This window comes from Giraffa tippelskirchi, chromosome 2 (genome assembly GCF_054371585.1).
Source record: "Giraffa tippelskirchi isolate mGirTip1 chromosome 2, T2T-mGirTip1v1.2.pri, whole genome shotgun sequence".
NCBI classification, from domain to species: Eukaryota; Metazoa; Chordata; class Mammalia; order Artiodactyla; family Giraffidae; genus Giraffa; species Giraffa tippelskirchi.
The window spans coordinates 177,477,426-177,500,428 of NC_137276.1; the positions used below are offsets into that span (position 1 = coordinate 177,477,426).

Here is a 23,003-nt window from a genome sequence, read left to right on the forward strand (position 1 = left end):
ACTATGCCGAGGTGATCTGCTTGAACATCCCTAAGCCTCTCTTCTCATACAGGTAAGAGATTCCCTGGGCCATATACCAAGAGGTGGACTTGGGTCTAAGAGTTAGCACATCTCTACCTTAACTCTCTCTGAATTGCACTCCATTTCACTCTCCTCCCAGCAATGTACAAGTGCTCTATTGCCCACAGCCTTGCCAGCATTTAAGGTTACCAGATTTTGGAATTTTTGCCAATCTGATGAGTTTTCATTGTGTTTCACACTGTCATATCGCGTTCTAGTGCGGTTGAGTGTCTTTTCATGTGTCTATTAACTCTGTGGGATTTCTCACCTTTGAATTGTCTGTTAATGTTCTTTTTCTTGGGTTGCATTTTTCTTACCCAAACTGATTTACACTCTGGATACTAGCTGTTGGTTTTATGTCACAGATATCTTCTCCCACTCTTTGATTAGTCTTTCCATCATGTTTCAGAGATGTAAATCCTAACCTATAGTACCCCAGAACTTGTAGCTGAACGTATTTACATTGCATCTCTTTAAAATTATTACTTTGAAGTTTAAATGCTTTGTTTTGGCAGGCAGGAGGACGGTGCTGGGATCTGGGTACACTCCCAGCATGAATCCAGCTCTGAGGCTGGAAGCAAGCCTGTAGCTAGATCCACTCTTGCCGGCCTGAAGCCTCAGCCTTAACGTTCTGGAAATTTCACCCCCGTGGTTCCTCTGTGCTGAGCTTGGTGTGCCCACCTGCACCTATCAAGGCTTGTCGCCTCACTGCTTTATTCCGCAGCAAACAGCAGAACTACCCCCAAGGAAAACCTGCCCAATGTCTCCCACCCACCCTCAGCAGAATCTCAAGGAGGCTGCATCCCTTGTTTGCTCCCACTACACTCACTGGTGACAATCCAATTTCTCCAAGGTAGAGCAGAGGGGTTTAGAGCACTTCCTCTAACCCTGTCACTACCGCTGTCATCTGCAAAAGAAACTGACAGAAGAGGTGCTGCTATCTCTGCTCTCTGTCCCCTTTGTGCTGATTAAAACAAATTAAATTCAAGGCATTCAGGGAGGTTACAAAACATGCCCTAGGTCACTCTGCTAGTAAGGAATCTAGTCCTAGATGTTACAGACACTAAGCCCAGCATCCTCACGTTCTACCATACAACCCAGTGGAGATGAAGCGAGGAGGAAAGTGTCTCCTGAACAACAAGGATGAAAGTAGCATAAAGTGTTAAGAACTCTGCGGGGGAAATGACTGGGCCATCTTAGAGTTTTTGAGCCCCAGAGAAAGTTGCCAACAGGCCAACAGTCATTTAGAAAACCCGGAGCTTGGAGCAGTCCCAGGACTGCTCAGAAGAACAGGGAGGAGGATGAGGATGCTAGAGAGGGCATTTTTTCTCAACTGCTGAAAATAACAACAACAATATCCCTCTCTTCCTTTTATTTTTTAAATTTATTTTAATTGCAGGATAATTACTTTATAATATCGTGATGGTTTTTGCCAAACATCAATATGAATTGGCCATAGGTATACATGTGTCCCGGTCATCTTGAAGCCCCCACCCACCTCCCTCCTCATCCTATCACAGAACACCAGCTTTGGTTGCCCTGCATCATACATCAAACTCCACCTGGTTATTCCTCTCTTCCTTTTAGATTGAGCTTCTTTTGTCAGAAATTATGTCTGTCCTTCCTTCTTTGTTTCCTCCCTCTCATTCTTCCTTTCACTAATTCTTAGGGTCCTAAGCACTGTGTTTTGCACATTGATACCCAGAAAAAGTTTTAAAATTTCATGTTAAGAGATGGAGTGGTATACTAGATTAATTTCATTGTCCACTCTAACATTTTTTTTTTTTTGTGGCACCATCAACTATTGTGAATAGGAAATATTTACATATTTAGGAGCTGTCAACCACACTACTTTGGGATCAGAAAAGTGAAAAGAGGCGCTCCTCACCCCTTACTCTGGTATTTCCCAAACTGTGCCAATGAGGCTGAGGGCAAACTGAGCTTTGAACCCAGTGAGCTGATCACCAGAGTCAGGCACAGTGGCTCATCAGAAACCAGTTTCCATTATTTACAATGGGGCTTTCCAGGTGGTCCAATGGTTAAGAATCCGCCTGCCAATGCAGGAGACTCAGGAGACAGAAGTTCAGTCCCTAGGTAGGAAGATCTCCTGAAAAAGGAAATAGCAACTCACTCCAGTATTCTTGCCTGGAAAATTCCATGGACAGAGGAGCCTGATGGGCTACAGTCCATGGGGTCACAAAGAGTCAAATACAACTGAACACACACACACAATTATTTACTATAGCCAAGATATGGGCACAACCTAAGAGTCCATCAACAGATGAATGGACAAAGAAGATGTGGTATACATAGACGATGGAAAACTCAGTTCAGTTCAGTCGCTCAGCCGTGTCCAACTCTTTGCGACCCCATGAATTGCAGCACGCCAGGCCTCTCTGTCCATCACCAACTCCCGGAGTCTACCCAAACCCATGTCCATCGAGTCGGTGATGCCATCCAACCATCTCATCCTCTGTTGTCCCCTTCTCCTCCCGCCCCCAATCCTACCCAGCATTAGGGTCTTTTCCAATGAGTCAACCCTTCGCATGAGGTGGCCAAAGTGGAAAACTACTCAACCATTAAAAAGAATGAAATTTTGCCATTTGCAACAACATGGATGGACTTAGAGGGTATTACACTGAGTGAAATAAGTCAGAAAATGACAAATACTGTGTGACATCAATTATATGTGGAATCTAAAAAATAAAAGAAATGAGTATATATAACAACAACAAAAAAGAAACAGACTCACAGGTGCAGAGAACAAACCAGTGGTTATCAGGGGAGAGTGAGAAGGAGGAGGGGCAGGATGCAGGTAGGGGGTTAAGCAGTACAAACTACTATATATAAAATAAATAGGCGATAAGGATATATTGCATAACACAGGGAATATAGCCAATATTCTCTAGCAACTATAAGTGGAATGTGACCTTAAAAATTGTGAATCACTATGTCATACACCTGAAACACATAATACTGTGTATGAACTATATCTCAATTTTTTTTAAGTGATAAAAAAAGAAAAAAAAATCTTCCACAGGAAGAGGGATATGTCTCCTGCATTATCAGAGGGGCCACTGCTGACTCTGGCATCGAGCAGGTAAGCTGAGCTATGACGCCAAGTAGCTACCAGGCTAGCTTAAGCAGAGTTATCAGCCCAACCCAAATAGAAGGAAACTGGCAGTGAGATATGAGAGAAGCCAAGAAAACTGTGCTTAGAAAAGCAAGACAATAAAGCAAAAGAGAGGGTGCAGTGTTTCAATACCCATTCCTATTTACTTTTCAAACCCGGAAGGTGGTCTAAGTGGAAGAAAAGGGATCTCAATCTGACAATAAGATAGTAATATCTCCAAGTTCCTCATTTTTTTTCTTCCTGAACATTTGTTGGGAAACTGGAGAGCAGCACAATATGTTTATCATCTGCAAATCAGATAATTCTTTTTAAAAATGCTTTACAAAGTTCTTTATATGCATCTGTGGGTATACAGGGAAAGTGAGGTGATCTCCATTTATCACAGTAGGAACCAACTCAAAGAGGCCTGTGAACTTGCCCCAGAGACCCACTAGTCCCTGTTCCTCAGCCATAATACCACGATGAACTAAAAACACCTGTAGAACCTGCTCACATCTGCTTCTATGACAAAAGAGATGGCTTTCAAGTGAGTGAGTGATATCCATTTCCCTCTGACATAGAGACCAGTCTGTAACAGTGACAAATGTGGATGCTGACTCACTTGGTTTCTCCTCGGCCAGTGCAAAACCTCTCAATCAAAAAAGTAAGTCTTAACCATTCACTGGTTAAGACGCTGCCCTTCAGGAAATAAAGGGAACTCACCCTGTTCAACCAATCTACCGCAGGGAAGAGAGTAACAGACAGCAGGCTGGTCATACTTAGATTTTGTTCTCAAAAACTTTTCTGGGTCTGACTGTGAACCACTCTGTCTTTGACAGGATAACCAGGGCTGCTCCAACCAGCCCTCGTGGTCTTACTGCAGAGCCCCCATAACACACAGAGGCTCCTTCTCCTGCATTCCCCGCTCCATGAATGATGTCACCATCCACCCATGTGGTCATCCAACCAGAAGCCTGGAGCCATGCTCTCCCTCAGCCCACATCCTACCAGCCATGAAGTCCTATTGAGGGAACAGACCTCTGAAATCTCACCTGAACCTCAATTATCTCTCCTGACATTGCCCTAATTCTAGGCTCCCTCACTTGTCACCCAGATTATTGCAATACCTTCTAACTAAGCACTCCACTTCCAATGTTTTCCCATCATCACAGAAAGACTAAAATGAGAAGTTGACCATGTCAGCCTGTAGATTAAAATCTTCCAGGACCTCACCAAAGAACCGGAAACCTTCATGATCTGACCCCTTCCTTTCTGTTCAGCCTCACCTCTGCATTTCTGCTACACAGTATGTGGAGGTCATAGCACACTGCTGGGCAGATACCCTTGTGTTCTCTGCTCTCTAATCTGGAATACCCCTACTTCACATTTCAAGACTCATCCTGAGTCTCGCCTCCTCCAGGAGGCCCTCCAAGCCTCCATCCCTTCTCTGTGGCTGTAAATCACACTGTACATATCTCAGTGATGGAACATACCACACTGCTCATAACTATTTAATGCTTCCTCTTGGACTCAAAATTCTTCCAACTTGGACTTTGAGCCCCCATTAAGGAAACAGCCTCTGTGGCCCTGGTACTAAGCATGTTGTCTAGCACCTCACAGACCCTCAATAAAATTTCAGGTTGTATCAAACCTAAGACCAGAGTGAGAAATAGAATACTGTCCTCCAGGACACATTCAGCTGGAGGCCAGGGCTCTTCCTTCTGGCTTTGCACTACAGAAAATCAATTTCGAAGCACTGGTTTCTGCCAATATCCAAAGAATCCAAGCTTGAAGCTACTTACCGGCTAGCTCTAACCCAGCTGCTCCAGAAGAATTAACACTCTAATGCTAAGAACTCAGTAACAATATATAAGGTAACTTACCCGCTTCTCGAGCATGTCGGGTAATTCCTCTTCAGAAACACACTCCTCTGGAATCTTTAGCATGACCAAGAATGTTTCATTTGATGACAATTCAAGTATTTCATTTTCATCTTCATCGATATAAGTTACTAAACAGAATGGGGGGGGATAAGAAGTAAAAGTAAGCACATGCATAAAATAGCAAACATTCATTCCATTGGCTGCTATACTGAAGAAATAAACAAACAATGCACATTCATCAAGCCTAGTCACAGTAAGCAAGTATGAGCAGAAATGCTTTCTTTTTCTCAGATAGGCTGAATAAAGACAGGGGCTTACCTCCATCACAATAAAATTTTGTTTCTATATCTGATGCCAGAGGGGGCTCAGATTCCACTGAACACAGACTGGGTGAAGGGCAGCTGGAAGAGGTGGGAAGAACATGAATTTCTTTGGCAAACTGACTCTTGCAGCTTAGCTGCTTTGACAGGTGCCAAGGCAGGTGCTAGAGATGGCCAACAAACAACAGGAGATGGGGGACAGGAGAAGAGCAAGGAATTTCCCTGAATCCCCTGTGGTTTTGTACCCACGCTGAGGATGTGACATCATTGAGAACAGCCCCTGGGTTAGAATCTGAGCCAGTGAGCGTGAAGTCATCACTCTCCAGGATGTCCCACGGGGGGAATGTCGACACATTCTGTTTGTAGAAGGAACCCAAACTGCACTCAGAGGTCCGGGGCCCACGTGACTTACATTCCTAAGGCAACAGTTCCGGGCTGCTTGCATTCCAAGGACTGTGAGCTAACTGATTTTTAAGCAGTTAGAGCCAAAAACACAAAGTTGGCAACCAGGAACTTGAAGCTGGCACACTGGCACTAATTAAGCTCCCCTGGCTCCCTGCCAGCACCACTTGGGGACCACCTCTCCAACTCTGAGAAAAGCGTGGGTGGGAGGAACCAGGTGTTTGTGTGCCATGGATTTCTCTGTGATCCCATGCCTCAAACATAACATTATCAGTCTCTCTACTGGACTTTGCAAAGGCCACCAGGGCATCAATTCTGGGTTTATGATGGAAGTGACAGTCCAGGTCCTTATTCCCTGAGGAAGTCTGAAGTGTGAGCCACAAGGATCAAGGGAAGTTGCCCAAGAGTTAACAGAGCAGGTCAGAGGCTGCCAGCCTTGGCAAGGCTGGTGCAAGGTTGAGCCCTTACTGGAATCTGGAACTTGGATTCCCACGTTCCCTGGTAAGAGTGGCTAGCTGTGCCTCAACTGTTTACAGAAACAGCGTGGCTTGTGCCAAGCCTCTCCTTTCCTTCTGGGAGTCTGGGGTTTTAGTAGGCGCCAGGCAGAGCCTGCCCATGTGACCAATCCCAATATAAACTGAATCTCTAATGAGTTTCCTCGGTGGACAAGACTTCACATGTTGTTGTCACAATTCATTGCTGGAGGAATTAAGTGCACTCTGTGTGACTGCACTGGGTGAGGATTCTTGGAAGTTTGCCCCTGGTTTCCTCTATATTTTGCTTTATATCCTTTAGCTGTAGTAAATCATAATCACCTTTACAATATACGCTGAGTATCATGAGTCTTACCAGCAAATCGATGAATCTGGGGATAATCCTGAGGACCCCAACACAGGGAATTATCCCTGCACCATTATTTGCTGTAAGTCATCATGTTATTTTGTCTGAGAATAAAAAGTTATGCCCTCAGGAATTTCCTGGTGATCCACTGGTCAGGACTCGGCACTTCCACTGCTACAGCCTTGCATTCAATCCCTGGTCAGGGAACTAGGATCCCACAAACCACCAGTCAAAAAAAAAAAAAAAGACTTATGGCCTCAAAGCAGAAAACTTGCAAAGTTAGAAAACTGCAGCAAAGCAAAAAAAATTACAAATAATTCTTTAATCAAAAGCTCTCCCTTCATATTTTATATATTTGAGGTCTTAATGAAAAGGTAATTTGTGTATTGCTTTTTATTGTTTGCTGCCCTCATTGCTTATCTGTCTTGATTCTTTTGTTGCTGTTATTAACATATCAAAAGGCATTTCCCACATGTTCAAAATTCCTTGCAAAGATTATTTTAATGGTTACATTATTGTTCTAAAATCATTTAATGTTTTCAGCTTTCCAAAGTTATAAATAATGCTGCAAGGGCATCTTTGAGCTCTACACCCACCATGTGCATTTCCAGAGTAGATATCATTACCTCAGAAAAGCATAGGCGTGCCAGAGAATGGTTACAGGAGTCACAGAACTGCTGAACTCAAGGGCACTAAGAAATGCCAAGTTCACCATTGTATATACTTGCCTCCTTTGCCATAGACTAATTGACCATAATTGTATGGGTTTATTTCTGGCTTTTTATCCTATTCCATTGATATATATTTCTGGTTTTGTGCCAGTATGATACTGTTTTGATGAGTATAGCTTTGAAGTATAGTTTGAAGACAGGGAGCCTGATTCCTCCAGTTCCTTTTTCCTTTCCCAAGGTTGCTTTGACTATTCAGGGCCTTTTGTGTTTCCATACAAATTTAAAAACTTTTTGTTCTAGCTCTGTGAAAAATGTCATTGGTAATTTGATAGGGATTGCAGTGAATCTATAGATTGTTTTGGACAGTATGGTCACTTTGACAATATTGATTCTTCTGATCCAAGAACATGGTACATCCTTCCATCTGTGTGTTCTTTATTTCTTTCATCTGCGTTTTATATTTTTCAGAGTATGGGTCTTTCACCTCCCTAGGTAGGTTTATTCCAAGGTATTTTATTCTTTTTGGTATGAAAGTAAATGTGATTGTGTCCTTAATTTCTCTTTCTGATCTTTCATTGATAGTGTGTAGAAATGCAACAGATTTTTGCATCTTAATTTTGCATCCAATAACTTTACCAAATTCATTAATGAGCTCTAGTAGTTTTCTGGTATTGTGTTTAGGATTTTCTAAGTATAGTATCATATCATCTGCAAACAGTGACAGTTTTACTTCTTTTCCAATTTGGATGCCTTCTATTAAGACATGCTGAGATCAAAAAGAGGTCTCCAATAATAACTCTACTATAATAACTTGTATTTTCTGAATAATGAATCTGTACAAGAACTAGCTAAAGAGTTATGTTTGTTAAAATAATAACAACAGCCACAACTGGCTTACCCAGTCAGCAGAATTTTTATGTTATTAATGAGATTTAATCTGGGCAGTATTTCCAGGTAGAGAAAAATGTCTTTTAAAAATCATAGTACATACACAAAGTACATTGCTGTTGTTGTTCAGTGGCCCAGTCATGTCCGACTCTTTGTGACTCCATGGACTGCAGCATGCCAGGCCTTGTCTCTCACCATCTCCCAAAGTTTGCCCAAGTTCATGTCCATTGTTGAGATTTAATCTGGGCAGTATTTCCAGGTAGAGAAAATGTCTTTTAAAAATCATAGTACATACAAAAGTACATTGGAAATACACAAAAATAGCTCTTTGGCAGGAATATAAGAAATGAGCCAAGAGAGGGAGGCCTTGAATGCCAGATGTCTTTAGGAGATAATGGAAGTTGTTAAATGTCTCCCAGGAAGGAGACAGGGGAAAATCTGTTGGTGACAGATGGGATGAAATGGAACTAGGGGAGATTGGAGGTAAAGAGGCCACGGGACACAAGAATAAGAAAGACAGATTCAACTGACAGCAGTGAGAAGAGGAAGGAAGGGAAGAGAAAGACCAGGATGGTGGAAACAGAGCTGACTGTAAAGGTAGCCAGACTTAGTTTGAATTCCACCTCAGCCAGTCACAAGCCATGTGACTTAAGTCATTTAAATCTCTGAAGCAGTTTCCTCAACAGAAACACCAATGCCTACATTGTAGGTGATGGTAAAGGTAAGAACCACCACATCCAGCAGGGAGCCTAGAAGTAGGTGGGTAGTCAATGTTGACAGTTACTATCAAGACGCTACCAAGGAATGATTGATAAGACCTAGTCATTATCTAGCTATAGGAGAGAAGAAGAAATCAAAAATGTTCCAAAGAATCAAGCGAGGGTAACAGGAAGAATAATAGCTGCTATATTAAGCGTTATGCACAGACATCCTGCTTTGCACTTGTAGTTTTTAACCTCATGTAATCCTCCAATCAACCTTATGAATTAAATATTCATGTTTTCATTTTAAAATGAAGACATTCTTAGGAAAAAGGCATAATTTGCTTAGGTCAATTGAGCTAGTTAAGTAGGAGGGTCAGGGTACATTTATAGACACAGATTCAGAAATCACTTATATTTTACAAATGAGGAAACTGAGGCCAAGAACATTGAAGAATTTGCCTAAAGTTACACAATTGGGTGATATAAACCTGGCTTCATGATTCACTATGAAAATATAAAGGATGAGGAAGGGGATTCCCACAAATAGTAGTTTCAGATGAATAATGATTAAGACGGTGATAGTTATTTCCAGGTAGAGAACTCCAGCAAAGAACATGACTAAAACTCAGGAAAAACGTATGCATGAACTTCTCGGAGTCATCTCCAAGGTGGGGATGGCCGCTGCCTTGGGACTAAACGAACTTCTCAAGGGAAAGAACGAAGAATGAGAAAAGCCAGAAACCTGAAGCTACACCTTCTGCAACCACAACACGGAGGCCAAAGGCAGAAATAAAGTCTGGGAGTTCCGAAGGCCTGGAAGAGTACAACACAGCTGAGGGAGCTGACAAACAGCTGCAAACAGGGCAGAGAGGGGAAGGGAGAAAGACCACTGGGCTTCATCATCAGACACTTGCTGTTGACCTTAGGAAGAGAATTTGGGACCAATGGATACAGTGGTTTAGGAGTACAGATCTCTCTTTCTAGAAGTTTGCCAGTGAAATAAGAGAAAAATAACTAAATGAAGTAGCAAGATGCTGATGGAAGACTGCTCTGAAGGAGAGACTATGAGCACATTTGAAGAGGCCCAAGAGGATGCTTTTGGGCCTTATAAATTCCTTGTTGTGAAGGGTAAAGGCAGTGGGGGGGGGTGCAATATCTGGAAGTCCACAGATCGGAAGAAGCTGGAGAGGATCCTATGGAGAGCACAGGTGAAGAGGTTGGTCTTAGGAAGGCAGAGGATCATATGATACATGAGGGAAAGAGAAGCAGGGGAAAATGCAGAGAAATTTCCAGGTGCTGGACTGTGAAGTTCCTGCTCCCAAGGACCTTGCTGTCTGCCTAGGATTTTCCCAAAGTCACTCTATACCAGGGAGCAACCTGTGCGACCTGTTTATCTACCAGGACTGTGTGATGTTGTAAGATGCGGTTCTTATTCCCAAGATCTGGTAAGAGAGCTGGGAGACATCACATAAGGGTTTCTAAACTATTAAAGATAGTCACCTTTCAATCACATTTCTAAGCATCTAGCTACTTGTCACAGTTTGCATTCTGTAACATTTAAAATATTTTTGTCCAAACCAAGGAAAGGTTTCACTAGTTAAGGTGTTCCTAGGATCTTTCCCCTTCCTGGTTGGGACAGATTAGTAAAGAAAGCAGAGTCCTTGAGGATGCTTAACTGATTTTTCAAATTATCCAGACAGGAAAGGACTTAGAGAGAGGAAGGGAGGGACACAGAGAGGAAAGCTTCCTCCCCGCCCCTCCCCCACCACCTTTACCCTTTACAACAAGGAATTTATAATTCCTTAGGAAGAAAGAAAGAATCCATCAATACTTTTTTTTTTTTTTGAGAGCTGGGACAAAACTAGGCCTCTAGATTCAACAAGAAGGATTCTCTGAGCTATGCCCCTGCCCCCAAATTGTCCATTTTAAGAAGGTCTCAAAAAGAAAAAAATAATAATAATAAAGTTTCATTGTCTCCATGAGCCTGGAGGAGTGTTAGCCTCTGCTCCACAGTATGGACACAGCCCAGGGTCAATGCATTAAGCTGAGCTGTGATCCTAATTTTCTATCACTTCAGTGGCATACCAAGGGCAGAGTCAGGGGATAGCTCATCCCAGGTGCAGGCAAGAAGGGGTGCACAGTCTGTACAGAATTAATAATAATGCAACTGAACACAGGATGGTCTGCTTGTATTATCACCACATCATGGCCATTCCTATCAATGTCAATGACAAGATACAGCTCCCCCAGGCCTCTCATCCTGGGTACCCTACTGTCCCCTCCCTAGAATTGGATACCCTTCCACACTGGGATACACTTAATGTCCCCTCTTTGTCCACTCCAGCTCCATGGTTATTATTATCATCTCTGAGCCTCAGTCTGGGGACTGCAGAGCCCTGAGACAGTAGAGTAAGGAGGAGGGAGGAAGGTAATGGCAAACAAGGTCCTGAGAAACTTCACTTCTGAATGAAGAGACAGCATCACTTCTTAACAAATGTATACTCATTCCTTTTTTTAGTATATTGAAGTATAGTTGCCATACAATATTATATAAGTTATGAAAAGAAAGTGAAGTGAAAGTGAAGGTTGCTCAGTCATGTCCGACTCTTTGTGACCCCATGGACTATACAGTCCATGGAATCTTCCAGGCCAGAATACTGGAGTGGATAGCCTTTCCCTTCTCCAGGGGATCTTTCTGACCCTAGGATTGAACTCAGGTCTCCACATTGCAGGCAGATTCTTTACCAGCTGAGCCACAAGGGAAGCCCAAGAATACTGGAGTGGGTAGCCTATCCCTTCTCCAGTGGATCTTCCCAACCCAGGAATCGAACCGGGGTCTCCTGCATTGCAGGTGGATTCTTTACCAACTGAGCCATCAAGTGTACAATATAGTGATTCACAATTTTTAAAGATTATATTCCATTCATAGTCATTATAAAATACTGGCTACATTTCCCATATTGTACAATATATCCCTGTAGCTTATTTTATACCTAAAAGTTTGGATTTCTTTCCCCCTTACCCATATATCGCCCCTCCCACATTTACTAATGAAGCCACCGCCTTCGACTTTCCCAACTGCCCTTTTCCCAGGCAGCAGCATTTTCCACGGAGTGCCGAGAGGTTCTATCAACATTTGATTCATACCAGTGGGCCTGGCAATTGAACAATGGCTGATTATTGCAGACTATTATCCCAGACATACCCACAGAGCTGCTCTGGGTGAGGCTGGGATGCCCAGAGGGAGTCCTGTCCTTCCTCCTTCTTACCTATTGTACCCCCCACCACCCACACTAGACTCTCCCCACAGGCCCAAACCCTTGAAAGTTCAGGTGCCAAGTAAAGTAAAAGTATTTCCTTGATTTAAAAAAAATAAAAGTTTGAAAATCTCTTGGAGCATCAATACTTTTAAAGAATTTTATAACCAAATTAAAAAGAAAGTTTGCACTACAAGTGTCCAGAAAAAGTTCTTCCCTAAATCTGATCCTGTAAACTCTCATGTACCCTGAGAAACTGTGGTGGGAAATGGAATCCTTTCCTCTGCAGGTTGTTCTTCATGATTTGAAGTCAAATGACTCTCTGAGAATGGAAGACAGCTCTTGGGTTTTGAGTCTTTTGGGTTTTGTCTGTTTTCTTTTTTGTCCACACACTTGGTGGGATCTCAGTTCCCTGACCAGAGATCAAACTCATGCATGGAGTCTTAACCACTGGACCACCAGGGAAGTGCCTGGGTCCAGGGCTATAGAACCCTGAATATCAAACCAACCAGATCTGTGGCGTCACCCTCTGTTACAGGCTCCCGATGCTAGCAGATAGATCAGCCAACTTTCAGGACAGCAATGGCTGGTTGTGACAAGACAAGGCTGTGTGACTCAGTTCAGTTTCAACATCTACACATGGGAGTCGATGGGAAGAGGGAGCACCAACACTCACACTAACCCTACTGTCCTCAGTGTGATGCAGGAGGGGCAGCGGCACCCCTTATCAGCTTCTCCCTACCTCAGGACCAGTCTGTGGCCACAAAGCCACAGCACCCCACCTCAACACTGCCCTAAGTTACTAAGCAAACATGGTGGCTGCCTGGGAGGCTCACATGCTGGAGGTTGGCACACCTCATCAGAGTGTTCCTATTCCTTCAAGGACCATAAAACCTTGAGACGGGAGATGAAAGGGTTAGGACAAGGTGGAACAGGAGGTGAATAACGAATGCAGTCCCTTAGGAGAATTCCCAGGGCCCCCTCTGGAGAAATTCAGGGGCCGCCATTCTTGCTCTCATTCTGTGACTGGGTTTGCTATGGACAGCCCGGCTCAACCTTAATCCTGTGGTGACCAGATCACTCTGGTGATCCACTTCAGAGTGAGTATCCCTGCGTCAAAAGAGCCCCCTCACACCACTGCAGCCTGCAACCACCCCTACACACAAATGAAAGCATTTTTCTTCTTTCTTTTTTTGAAACAGAAATGATTGAGTATCCCCGTTTCAGAAGAGCCCCTTCACACCCCTGCAGCTTGCAACCACCCCTACGTACAAATGAAAGCAATTTCTTCTTTTCTTTTTTGAAACAGAAATGATTGTCCACTAGGGAGTGCTATATTTCGCATCATAAAAACCTTAATACAGATAATCATAAAAAAAAAAAATAATAGCAACTACCTAAAAGACTTTAAAAGTGTGGAAGAGTACGTCATGCAGTAATTTAAAAATACATATATATGTTCACACATAACTTTTAATGAATTGTCAAAATGATTGCAATGTAACATTAAAATCTTAAAGTTAAGCCAAAAAATTATTAAAAAAAAAAAACAACTAACCTCAAATTATCCTTAAAACGCAAGTAAGAAAAAGACTAGATAAAAGTGTAACAAAATACTAATAATGTAGATTGGCTTTATGAGTAACTGAACATGTACTATTTTCATATTCAGAATAAAAAATAAAATAATATATGTAAAATACATAGGTAACACCAGCACCATAAGAGTTTTTATTTTGCACACCCATACAACACAAACATAGTGATTTCTAAAAGAATTTAAGATAATGACAGCTAACAGATACATGGTTCTATAGTTTTTAAAATGCTTTCAAATACGTTATTCATCATTTTGTCATTACAATGATGTGCCAGGTATATCAGATAAAGTTGGCTTTATACAGTTATAAACCTTTACAATAATTATCTTTTCTAAATAAATTATTAAAAAAAATTTTTCAAACACATGTGTGAGATACAATAAAATATCAATTTATGTTTAAGTAAATTAAAAATTTAAGAAATCTTCAACATCCAATGCATAGAGTTTAGGGCAAAACAATGGTCCCCATACCTCTACCAGAGTTTATAAAACAAGCAAACAAACAAACCAAAAGTAAAATAAAAAAAAAGCAAAAATCATGTATATCACCCATCTATACAACATACTCCAAAGCAGTTTTAAATTCATCTTATAAATGATGAAGTAGCAGTGAGTACATCTTTGATTTCAACATTTAAGTCATAAGCATTACATAAGTTCTCAAATACATCAACTTAGTCACGTTTAAAACTCTCTTACCTCCAGTTAGACATAAGCTTATGATGATGACTATAATGAAACTCAGGAAAACAGAGGCAAGGACCATCCAGAGTTTGCACTTTCCAATCAACTTCTTATTACAGGAGCTCCAAGGGTTTTCCTTGTCAGCCTGGAAAGCAGAGGAAGACTGTGATGCAGTCATTTGGTTTCAAGAAACATTTTTTAATGCTTACTATGGGCCAGTGACACAGAAATGAAGGCAACAGGATCCTGATCTCAAGGAACTCCACTCTTCTGAGTCAAGTTCACAAAAGGACAGCTGGAACCTCATAAAGAAGTTAAGGTGAACATGTTCTGGGGACTCTGAGGTGGGAAAAACAGGCAAGATTTTGAAAGATAGACAGAGAAAGGCATTCCAAACCCAGGAAAGAACATCCTCAGCATTGATTCATAATGAAATTGGCTAAAAGATTCATCTGATGGAAATGCAGGTTTCAGAGGCAAGTAACGACAGTTAAGATTGGAGAGAATGAAAGATTGGAGCATCCCTGAAGAGGGTCTTGAATGCTGCCAGAGTGGTGTAGACTTAATTTGGTCTGTACTGGGAACCCACTGGAAAAGAAATGCAAAAAAGCAAAATGGCTGTCTGAGGAGGCCTTACAGATAGCTTGGAAGAGAAGAGAAGCGAAAAGCAAAGGAGAAAAGGAAAGATATTCCCATCTGAATGCAGAGTTCCAAAGAATAGCAAGGAGAGATAAGAAAGCCTTCCTCAGCGATCAGTGCAAAGAAATAGAGGAAAACAACAGATTGGGAAAGACTAGAGATCTCTTCAAGAAAATTAGAGATACCAAAGGAACATTTCATGCAAAGATGGGCTTGATAAAGGACAGAAATGGTATGGACCTAACAGAAGCAGAAGATATTAAGAAGAGGTGGCAAGAATACACAGAAGAACTGTACAAAAAAGATCTTCACGACCCAGATAATCACGATGGTGTGATCACTCACCTAGAGCCAGACATCCTGGAATGTGAAGTCAAGTGGGCCTTAGAAAGCATCACTACGAACAAAGCTAGTGGAGGTGATCAAATTCCAGTTGAGCTATTTCAAATCCTCAAAGGTGATGCTGTGAAAGTGCTGCACTCGATATGCCAGCAAATCTGGAAAACTCAGCAGTGGCCACAGGACTGGAAAAGGTCAGTCTTCGTTCCAATCCCAAAGAAAGGCAATGCCAAAGAATGCTCAAACTACTGCACAATTGAACTCATCTCACATGCTAGTAAAGTAATGCTCAAAATTATCCAAGCCAGGCTTCAGCAATACGTGAACCGTGAACTTCCAGATGTTCAAGCTGGTTTTAGAAAAGGCAGAGGAACCAGAGATCAAATTGCCAATATCCGCTGGATCATCGAAAAAGCAAGAGAGTTCCAGAAAAACATCTATTTCTGCTTTATTGACTATGCCAAAGCCTTTGACTGTGTGGATCACAATAAACTGTGGAAAATTCTGAAAGAGATGGGAATACCAGACCATCTGACCTGTCTCTTGAGAAACCTGTATGCAGGTCAGGAAGCAACAGTTAGAACTGGACATGGAACAACAGACTGGTTCCAAATAGGAAAAGGAGTACGCCAAGGCTGTATATTGTCACCCTGCTTATTTAACTTATATGCAGAGTACATCATGAGAAATGCTGGGCTGGAAGAAACACAAGCTGGAATCAAGACTGCCGGGAGAAATATCAATAACCTCACATATGCGGATGACACCACCCTTATGGCAGAAAGTGAAGAAGAACTAAAGAGCCTCTTGATGAAGGTGAAAGAGGAGAGTGAAAAAGTTGGCTTAAAGCTCAACATTCAGAAAACTAAGATCATGGCATCTGGTCCCATCACTTCATGGGAAATAGATGGGGAAACAGTGGAAACAGTGTCAGACTTTATTTTTTGGGGCTCCAAAATCACTGCTGATGGTGATTGCAGCCATGAAATTAAAAGGCGCTTACTCCTTGGAAGGAAGGTTATGGCCAACCTAGATAGCATATTTAAAAGCAGAGACATTACTTTGCCAACAAAAGTCCGTCTAGTCAAGGCTATGGTTTTTCCAGTGGTCATGTATGGATGTGAGAGTTGGACGGTGAAGAAAGCTGAGCACCGAAGAATTGATGCTTTTGCACTGTGGTGTTGGAGAAGACTCTTGAGAGTCCCTTGGACTGCAAGGAGATCTAATCAATCCATCCTAAAAGAGATCAATCCTGGGTGTTCATTGGAAGGTCTGATGTTGAAGCTGAAACTCCAATACTTTGGGCACCTCATGCGAAGGGTTGACTCATTGGAAAAGACCCTAATGCTGGGTAGGATTGGGGGCGGGAGGAGAAGGGGACGACAGAGGATGAGATGGTTGGATGGCATCACCGACTCGATGGACATGGGTTTGGGTAGACTCCGGGAGTTGGTGATGGACAGAGAGGCCTGGTGTGCTGCAATTCATGGGGTCGCAAAGAGTCGGACACGACTGAGCGACTGAACTGAACTGAACTGGGAACCCACTTAAGATTTTTGGTACAAAAAAGCTGAGTAGAAGATTAAGAAAAAATAATGTGTAGTTTAGACCAAGAAAAAGCTAAGAACCTACAGCTGTAGCCCAGATTCTATGTAATAAGGAAGGAACACCAGGAAATAAGCTGCAATGTGTTCAGTGATGCAGAGGGTGGGGTCAAAGTAAATAATTATAACCGCTATGGTCTACTGAACACCATTTCACTTATCTAAACAGCCCTGAAAGGGAGGTATTGGTGCTTAGTTGCCAATTTGTGTCCGATTCTTTTGCAACCCCATGGACTGTAGCCCTCCAGGCTCCTCCGGCCTTGGGATTTCCCAGGCAAGAATACTGGAATGGGTTGCCATTTCCTTCTCCAGGGGATCTTTCCAACCCAGGGATTGAACCCTTGTCTCCTGCACCGGCAGGTGGATTCTTTACTACTGAGCCACAAGGGAAGCCCTAACTTGAAGTTAGGATAACAGAAATTACATAAAGTGAAAAGCAAAGAGAAAAGAGTGAATAAATAATAGAGCAATGAAGAACTATGGGACAGTATTAAACAACGGAGTATAAAGATAACTGGAATCCCAGAAGGAGAATAAAAAACTGGGGGCAAATAAAATATTTGAAGAAATACTGGATAAAACATATCCTAAGACTACAGACAGGCACAAAACTACATACTTAAGAAACTTAAGAGTCCAAACTTAGGGAAAACAAACAAACTGTACCTAGGCAAATATTCAAATTGCTAAAATCCAAACACACAAAAAATCTTGAAGGCAGCTGGAGGAAACTCATTTTACCTACTCTCATGGATCCAATGGTTTTGTCCCTAGATTTATATGTTGCTGTCCTAAACCACCTTACCCACCACCCCAGTGTGGCTGTATTTGGACATGGGCCTGGTAAAGAAATAATAGAGAATGAAGTTCTAAGGGTGGGACTCGTGTCCTTATGGGGCTTCCCAGGTGGCACTAGTGGTAAAGAATCTGCCAATCCAGGAGCCTAAGAGATGCTGTTTCAGTCCCTGGGTGGAGAAGATCCCCTGGAGGAGGGCATGATGACTCACTCCAGTGTTCCTACCTGGAGAATCCCACGGACAGAACAGCCTGGTGGCCTATGGTCCATAGGGTCACAGAGAGTCGGATATGACTGAAGTGACTTAGCACACACACACACCACACGCTGTCCTTATAAGAAGAGACACCAGAGAACTTACACTGTCTCTCTCTCCCTCTGTGTACAGGCACCAAGAAAAGGACACAGGATGATACACTGAGAAGGTGGCCTTCTACTGCCAGGAAGAGAGCTCTCACCAGAAGCCAACCACACTGGCACCCTGATCTTGGACATCCAGTCTCCTGGACTGTGAGAAAATGAATTTCTGTTGTTTAAGCCACCTGCCTTGTGGTGTTCTGTCATGGCAGCCCGAGGAGACTACAACACCTACAAAGGAACAAAGATAAATCCACTTCAAAGAAGCAGCTGGGAGAGGTTAGCCGGGTTGGGGTTGTATCCTGGCTGAGTGTCACTGGCCCCGCATGCGCTCTCCTTCTAGTCCACAGCCTCCCCGCATCAGCGTGTGGCGCTCCAGCTTACGTGTGAACCCAGCTTTCTCCTCTCTCAGTACTGGAGCAAACCCTTAAAAGTTTCCATTCCTCTTCTCCTACGTCCTACAGGAAACCACGGGGAACAATAGAATATGATGGATAAAAAATCTGGATCTGGATCTGGATCCCAATCCCAGTTACACCACTTAAAGGCAGGGTGACTATCAGCAAACTACTTACTGAAACTCACTGGCCCCAAGGTTCACGACTGTAAAACATATTAAGTAATAAATCTGGCTCACAGGACTGTTGCAAAAACTAGAGATCACGCAGACGAAGCACTTGCTAAACAACGGCAGAGTGGAGGTCGCGCTTTGGCACCCCTGAGCGCATTTGATATTTGTTCTCAACACGGGAGCCGTGGGTTACACTGAGTGTTCACCTTCCCACAAAGCAGCAGCAGGCGCTTCCTAAATTGAGGCCTTGTTAACTTTCTCTCCCGTGGTGACCTTAGCGGGAGCCATCAGGAAAGGAAACTCTCCGCACAAAGACAATTCAGTTTTTCTTACCGAGTGGGTCCCAACCCTCAGAATCTCCTGAAAGGGCATTTAAACAACACACACCTAGGCCCAGATTATAGGGGAAATAGGCAGCCCCAGTTTGAAAATGTAAACCTCCTAATGTGAATCAACTGCTTTACCAGAGGTAGGTGGGGGGCCCTGGTCTGGAGCCTCCTGCTCTCCAGAAACCAGGTAAAATCTCTCCCTTTTGTGGAGGCCTCCCTACCAGGCTACCCTCAGAGAGTAACCCAGTATATGAGCTGTCCACATGGCTCATCAGCTGTGGCTGCCACCTGCCTTGTCTGGTTTCAGGTCCAAATGTAAACAGATACTGGCTTTATCTTCCTAGGGAAAGTGAAACCACCCAGAGTGAGGAATGGCTCTTAAAATTCCCCTGTTCTTACATTCCACACCTCTTACAGGTGAGAGGCACTTAATAAATGTGTGGTCCTGAGTTACAATGGGTGCCCCAAATTTTGAAAACGTACTTTGAAAAGTTCTAGAGTAGAGGTCACATTTTGGAGCCCCTGCGTGAACTGGCCCTTCAGGTGGTGTGTGGTGGGGGGACGGCATAAAGGCCCCAGCAACATCTAGACAGAGGCAAACTCTCTTGAGGTAAGTGTGTCTGGAGTCCGGGAGTAATCATCTCTCACTCTCACCTGAAGACTGAGCACTGCTCCAAGGTCACCAAGGCTAGGGACTCAACAAGGCACACGGAAAAGAGGAGCCCAATACAAGAAGCCTTGAACTTCTCTGGGGACGGAAACATATCTTCCTGTTAATAGAGCTCCTGAGACACATTTTTAGTTCTCCAGAGACAGCATGGACCAAAAGTCAGTTCAGTTCAGTCACTCAGTCGTGTCTGACTCTTTGCGAACCCATGGACTGTAGCACGCCAGGCTTCCCTTTCCATCACCAACTCCTAGAGCTTGCTCAAATTCATGTCCATCGAGTCGGTGATGCCATCCAACCATCTCATCCTCTGTTGTCCCCTTCTCCTCCCACCTTCAATATTTCCCAGTATCAGGAGCTTTTCAAGTGAGTCACTTCTTCAAATGAGGTAGCCAAATTATTGGAGCTTCAGCTTCAGCATCAGTCCTTCCAATGAACATTCAGGAATGATTTCCTTTAGGATTGGATCCTCTTGCATTCCAAGGGGCTCTCAAGAGTCTTCTCCAACACCGCAGTTCAAAAGCATCAATTCTTTAGAGCTCAGCTTTCTTTATAGTCCAACTCTCACATCCATACATGACTCCTGGAAAAACCATAGCTTTGACTAGACGGACCTTTGTTGGCAAAATAATGTCTCTGCTTTTTAATATACTGTCTAGGTTGGTCATAGCTTTTCTTCACAGGAGCAAGCGTCTTTTAATTTCATGGCTGCAGTCACCATCTGCAATGATTTTGGAGCCTGAAAAAATAAAGTCTCTCACTGTTTCCATTGTTTCCCCATCTATATGCCATGAAATGATGGGACCGGATGCCATGATCTTAGTTTTCTGAATGTTGAGCTTTAAGCCAACTTTTTCACTGTCCTCTTTCACTTTCATCAAAAGGCTCGTTAGTTCTTCTTTGCTTTCTGCCATAAGGGTGGTGTCACCTGCATATCTGAGGTTATTGACATTTCTCCTGGAAATCTTGTTTCCAGCTTGTGCTTCATCCAGCCTGGCATTTCACTGATATACTCTGCATATAAGTTAAATAAGCAGGGTGACAATATACAGCTTTGACGTACTCCTTTCCTGATTTGGAACCAGTCAGCTGTTCCATGTACAGTTCTAATTGTTGCTTCTTGACCTGCATACAGATTTCTCAGGAGACAGGTCAGGTGGTCTGGTATTCCCAAATCTTGAAGAATTTTCCACAGTTTGTTGTAATCCACAGTCAAAGGCTTTGGCATAGTCAATAAAGCAGAAGTAGATGTTTTTCTGGAACTCTCTTGCTTTTTTGATGATACAACAGATGTTGGCAATTTGATCTATGGTTCCTCTGCCTTTTCTAAATCCAGCTTGAACATCTGGAATTTCATAGTTCACATACTGTTGAAGCCTGCCTTGGAGAATTTTGAGCATTACTTTGCTAGCATGTGAGATGAGTGCAATTGTGCAGTAGTTTAAGCATTCTTTGGCATTGCCTTTCTTAGCAATTGGAATGAAAACTGACCTTTTCCAGTCCTGTGGCCACTGCTGAGTTTTCCAAATTTGCTGGCATATTTAGTACAGCACTTTCACAGCATGATCTTAGGATTTGAAATAGTTCAACTGGAATTCCATCACCTCCACTAGCTTTGTTCCTAGTGATGCTTCTTAATGCCCACTTGACTTTGCATTCCAGGATGTCTGGCTCTAGGTGAGTGATCACACCATCGTGATTATCTGGGTCGTGAAGATCTTTTTTGTACAGTTCTTCTGTGTATTCTTGCCACCTTTTCTTAATATCTTCTGCTTCTGTTAGGTTCATATCATTTCTGTCCTTTATTGTGCCCATCTTTGCAAAAATGTTCCCTTGGTATCTCTAATTTTCTTGAAGAGATCTCTAGTCTTTCCCATTGTATTGTTTTCCTCTATTTCTTTGCACTGATCACGGAGGAAGGCTTTCTTATCTCTCCTTGCTATTCTTTGGAACTCTGTATTCAAATGGGTATATCTTTCCTTTTCTCCTTCGCCTTTCGCGTCTCTTGTTTTCATAGCTGTTTGTAAGGCCTCCTCAGACAACCATTTTGCCTTTTTGCATTTTTTTGGGGGGGGAGGATGGTCTTGATCACTGTCTCTTGTACAATGTAATGAACCTCTGTCCATAGTTCTTCAGGCACTCTATCAGATCTAATCCCTTAAATCTATTTGTCACTTCCAGTGTATAATTGTAAGGAATTTGATTTAGGTCATACCTGAATGGTCTAGGGGTTATCCCTAGTTTCTTCAATTTAAGTCTGAATTTGGCAATAAGCAGTTCATGATCTGAGCACAGTTAGCTCTGGGTCTTGTTTTTGCTGAATATATAGAGCTTCTCCCTCTTTGGCTGCAAAGAATATAATCAATCTGATTTCGGTGTTGACCATCTGGTGATGTCCACGTGTAGAGTATTCTCTTGTGTTGTCGGAAGAGGGTGTTTGCTATGACCAGTGCATTCTCTTGGCAAAACTCTGTTAGCCTTTGACCTGCTTCTTTTTTGTACTCCAAGGACAAATTTGCCTGTTATTCCAGGTATCTCTTGACTTCCTACTTTTGCATTCCAGCCCAATATAATAAAGAGGATCTTTTTATAGGATCTATTTATAGAATCTATTTATCTTTTTTGGATGTTAGTTTTAGAAGGTCTTGTAGGTCTTCAGAGAACCATTCAACTTCAGCTTCTTCACCATTACTGGTCGGAGCATAGACTTGGATTACTGTGATATTGAATGGTTTGCCGTGGAAATGAACAGAGATCATTCTGTCGTTTTTGAGATTGCATCCAAGTACTGCATTTTGTCGGAGAAGGCAATGGCACCCCACTCCAGTACTCTTGCCTGGAAAATCCCATGGACCGAGGAGCCTGGTAGGCTACAGTCCATGGGGTCGCTAAGAGTCGGACACGACTGAGCGACTTCACTTTCACTTTTCCCTTTCATGCACTGGAGAAGGAAATGGCAACCCACTCCAGTATTCTTGCCTGGAGAATCCTAGGGACGGCGGAGCCTGGTGGGCTGCCATCTATGGGGTCGCACAGAGTCGGACACGACTGAAGCGACTTAGCAGCAGCAGCAGCAGCACTGCATTTTGGCAGAGAAGGCAAGGGCACCCCACTTCAGTACTCTTGCCTGGAAAATCCCATGGACGGAGGGGCCTGGTGGGCTGCAGTCTAGGGGGTCGCTAAGAGTCGGGCGTGACTGAGCGACTTCACTTTCACTTTTCACTTTCATGCATTGGAGAAGGCAAGAGCACCCCACTCCAGTACTCTTGCCTAGAGA

General features: G+C 42.9%; 1 protein-coding gene across 1 annotated transcript in view; it reads right to left on the reverse strand.

The window, feature by feature from the left end:
* The window catches only part of C2H3orf52 (chromosome 2 C3orf52 homolog), a 44,446-nt gene that overhangs the window by 15,830 nt on the left and 5,613 nt on the right, over window positions 1–23,003 (reverse strand). Inside the window, exons 2-3 of the mRNA XM_081542440.1 lie at window positions 14,440–14,569; window positions 5,056–5,183 (exon numbers count right to left, since the gene is read on the reverse strand). Of these exons, the coding sequence (XP_081398566.1) occupies window positions 5,056–5,183; window positions 14,440–14,569 (258 nt within the window). The remainder of the gene's footprint in view (window positions 1–5,055; window positions 5,184–14,439; window positions 14,570–23,003) is intronic.